Here is a 3,643-nt window from a genome sequence, read left to right as displayed (position 1 = left end):
GCCGATATGGCTGTTTCTGCCGTGTCTGTGCCTTTAGGTTCTAAGATCCAGGTTGAATAATAACATAGTAGCTGATGAAAAATCAAAATAAAAGATCAGGTGCTACATACATGTCATAACCAAAGAACCAAGTTCGTAAGAACCTGAGCCTAGAATATTTAGGCGTCATGAAACAGATAATCAACAAAATCATCTATGAACAAGAGCATTCAACCAGTAGTCATCTTATGTTGGGACTTGGGAGCAAAAGGTTAAGCATTAATTTACCAGCAATCGATGTACCAGAACCTTAATTTACTTTCCTTCACTTTGTTTACGTACTCTCTCTTCTTTTTGGGTTCTCACAATCACAGGTTTCTGGTGGGTTTCATCTCTAGCCTACCCCAACTTACTTGGGACAAAAGGCTATGTTGTTATTGATGATGATACATCCAACTTCAGGTACTGGGCCACTTCTTCTCAGCTTCTGTAGCAGCTTAGAGCCCCCATAAGCTTAAGACAAAAAAAACGACTAACTAGTTTTTCCCATAGCCCACCCCAATCTCTGCTGATACTAGGAAGCTGCTCAGAACCTCAGACCCAGCTTCCCACCTCTTCCATCTCAGAACTGCCATCCAACTTGATACAGAAATTACCGGGGCTTGCCACTGCGTACCCCCTGCCCCCAGACCAGAGCACATGTGGAGATTCCTCTCGTAACTCTCCCCTCCTGTCGATCGAAGCATTCTCTCTCTCATGTGTGACACCACCTAGGTTTTGACTCGCCGCCGCCGCCACCTCCTCGACACCACTGCCGACAATTCCCGCCTCCTGACATCCTCTGGTCCTCAACGGCCAGCCCACCTCCTCCCCTGCTCCCCTGCTGACTTTCAACCTCCAGCGCTGTCCACCACAAGCAATGCCCTTCACCCACGAGCATCTCCAGATCCAGCACAAGCACATACGAAATTGGATCAGTGCTTGTTCGCTAATTGATGTTTGTTCCAGAGAACTACAATAGCAACTTCCGTCAATTCATGCCTATTCCAAAAATTATACTTACAAGTGTTGTTGATTGATGTTTGTTCAGAGTGAAGAATTGTTATCTCATGCAATGCCTAATGTGTGCTTGTGGTAATTGTATATTGGTAGTTCATGTTCATATTATATTGCACTTTGTAGCTTGTTCTGTGGACATTTCATTTTGTAATGAATGATTTATAATGTCAGGATCCATTCTGTGAACGAGTTGTGAATCTTGTCCAGTTTTACAGAATTATGCATGATTTGTGGCCAATCTATCATTAATGTGTAAAGCACTAGACTGGAGTCCAGAGGCATTGTAGACTTTGTACATCTCAACATAGATAATAAACTTAAGCTGAAAAGAATAGCTAAAACAGTTTCTCCAGCAGAGCTTACTACAGAAGCTTAAGCTGGACTATACCCTATAGGTTGTAGATATTATTAACAAAAATAAAACCTAAACATTGATAGGTAAAATGGTTTGTAGCAAACTGATAAACAGGGAAAACCAAGATGAATGCAAGGTTGGATGGAAATTTACCCAATATCATGAATTTTATCCAGTTCATGGCAAAAATAAAAAAATAAATCTATTTAGCTTTATGGGGAAAAAGTAAAGTTCCGAAGTTCCAAGTATAAAATAGTGTCGTCCACAATATTTTAAAGCATTTACAGAAAACTCTACCTTAATACCAGCTACAAGACATCTTCCTTTAGTAGATAATTCTTCTTTAGGGGGCCCAAAGTTAGCATCACATTTTTGGTCTTCAAAGCTCTCCGTTTGCAATAAATCAAGAACGATATCTCGAACTTTTTCCCAAATGATGTTTGCACAGCTTGGGTAATTATGAACCACTGATCTCAACACCTGTGCACACATAAAAAGAAATGGATATTACCACATGTGTCAACCTGTGAAGCATTTGCATGTACACTGAAAAAATGAATATAAATGCCCTACAAAACGTGCCAAGAAGATCAATTCCATGACTGAATGTACATGTCATAAGTATATATGAATAAGTATATCTATGTGATAATCATATTAGTTAAGCGCATATCATTCTAATAGGTTAGGCTTGCCTCTTGTTAATGCAAATGGTGGAACAACATCATTTATGCAGTATAAATCTATACATGGAATATCAAGGAGAACTGCATTACAAGATAGAACAGGAAGCTCAGTCTTCCTCCTAGCTAATTACAAATATGTTAGATATCCCGCATGTGGTTACAAATAGATTTCAGACCATAAGAGTTCGCATTTAGAGAATAACCATAATTGTTCCCTAGTGTTTATGCTGGAGGGATCCTTATTAGTTATAATCCATGTGCCCTTTGCTTATTAGCTAAGTATTACTAGAGGTCAGTGCATATAGGTCGGCTGACCTTACTTAGTCAGTGAGATAGACTATACAGGTTGTCAGCAAGTAGTCAATTTGATGTTTGCACGCACTGACAGCTGCTAAAACTGTATGGTCAGCTTAGCAACTGACTTTCTCATGTATTACAAGTCCGATATCCAAACACATGCTGAAGATAAAAGAAAATACAAAAGCAAACTTTAAGCATAAATGGATGATTACTTGCCTGGAGAGCTCCACACCTAACACTGAAATGCATTTCCTCTTCTATACAACGAAGAAGAATAACTACGACACTTGACTTCTGCTGAGCAAGTGATGGCCCTGAAAAGCTCACATTGGTACACAAATGTCACAGCTCAGTATCCACCCAAACCAGTTTCTCAATATGATAAACTCTGGAGTCTTCCAAGACAATAAGTTCAGCAACGTGCGGCAGTTTTTTTTAATATAAATTAAGACTGAGAATAAAGCGACCATATCAACGAAATTTGAAATTATGAGGGTCTAACCTGCACAGTGATCAATGAGAACTCCAAAGACATCTGAAGAAGGTGGCACCTTTGCAAATGCTGCCTCCAAGCAACTTAGAACATTAACCTGTTGTCATTCCCATGTAAGGTGTAAGAACTACAACTACTGTTCCTAAATAAAGAAATAATATTGAAAAACTAACCAGCAAAGCATAATGTTCATTTTTATTTGAGTTCCTGTCTAATAATCTACCGCACATGGCTGTAATGACAGTTGGCAACAACTCCTTCGGCATTCGAGGGTACCTGGTCATCAAACATATTATCAATAATATGGCATATCAAGTTAGAGAAACAAGATACACGGTGGGGATTTAGATCATACGGTGTAGCAGATATCAGAAGGATGAGAACTCTGAACACTGCTGCAAGCAATGTAGTTTGAGTTTCACGCTGTACCAAGAACATCATACCTGCCAAACAGGAAAAGAAATTTCATGTAAACTTTGGATAAAACATTAAAAAAGAATATGTAAGGCATACAGAGCTGTTGAATGAAAGTTATATAGATAATGTTAAGCTTCATGCACTAGCCAACGCAACCAAAAGTCCGAACTGATGGAGAGAAGCGGGCAATATATTTCAACACCCCCATCACGTCTAGGCTTATTTAGTCCGTAGACATGGGATCGATGTAGGCCGCAGAATCTGTCTTTTTAATACTGCATTAGCAAGGTCTTGAACTCAAGACCTCTTGGCTCGGATACCATATTAAATTCATGCTCCAGCCAGTTGCTCCAA

General features: G+C 39.4%; 1 protein-coding gene across 1 annotated transcript in view; it reads right to left on the bottom strand.

The window, feature by feature from the left end:
* Positions 1–3,643, bottom strand: part of LOC123164061 (HEAT repeat-containing protein 6) — a 15,329-nt gene that overhangs the window by 5,880 nt on the left and 5,806 nt on the right. Inside the window, exons 11-15 of the mRNA XM_044581474.1 lie at positions 3,228–3,315; positions 3,046–3,148; positions 2,882–2,969; positions 2,596–2,693; positions 1,691–1,873 (exon numbers count right to left, since the gene is read on the bottom strand). Of these exons, the coding sequence (XP_044437409.1) occupies positions 1,691–1,873; positions 2,596–2,693; positions 2,882–2,969; positions 3,046–3,148; positions 3,228–3,315 (560 nt within the window). The remainder of the gene's footprint in view (positions 1–1,690; positions 1,874–2,595; positions 2,694–2,881; positions 2,970–3,045; positions 3,149–3,227; positions 3,316–3,643) is intronic.

The sequence above is a fragment of the Triticum aestivum genome, chromosome 7D (assembly GCF_018294505.1).
Source record: "Triticum aestivum cultivar Chinese Spring chromosome 7D, IWGSC CS RefSeq v2.1, whole genome shotgun sequence".
In the NCBI taxonomy this organism is placed as follows: Eukaryota; Viridiplantae; Streptophyta; class Magnoliopsida; order Poales; family Poaceae; genus Triticum; species Triticum aestivum.
Note: the sequence above shows the minus strand (reverse complement) of the source record. Positions and strands in the feature narration are given on the sequence as shown.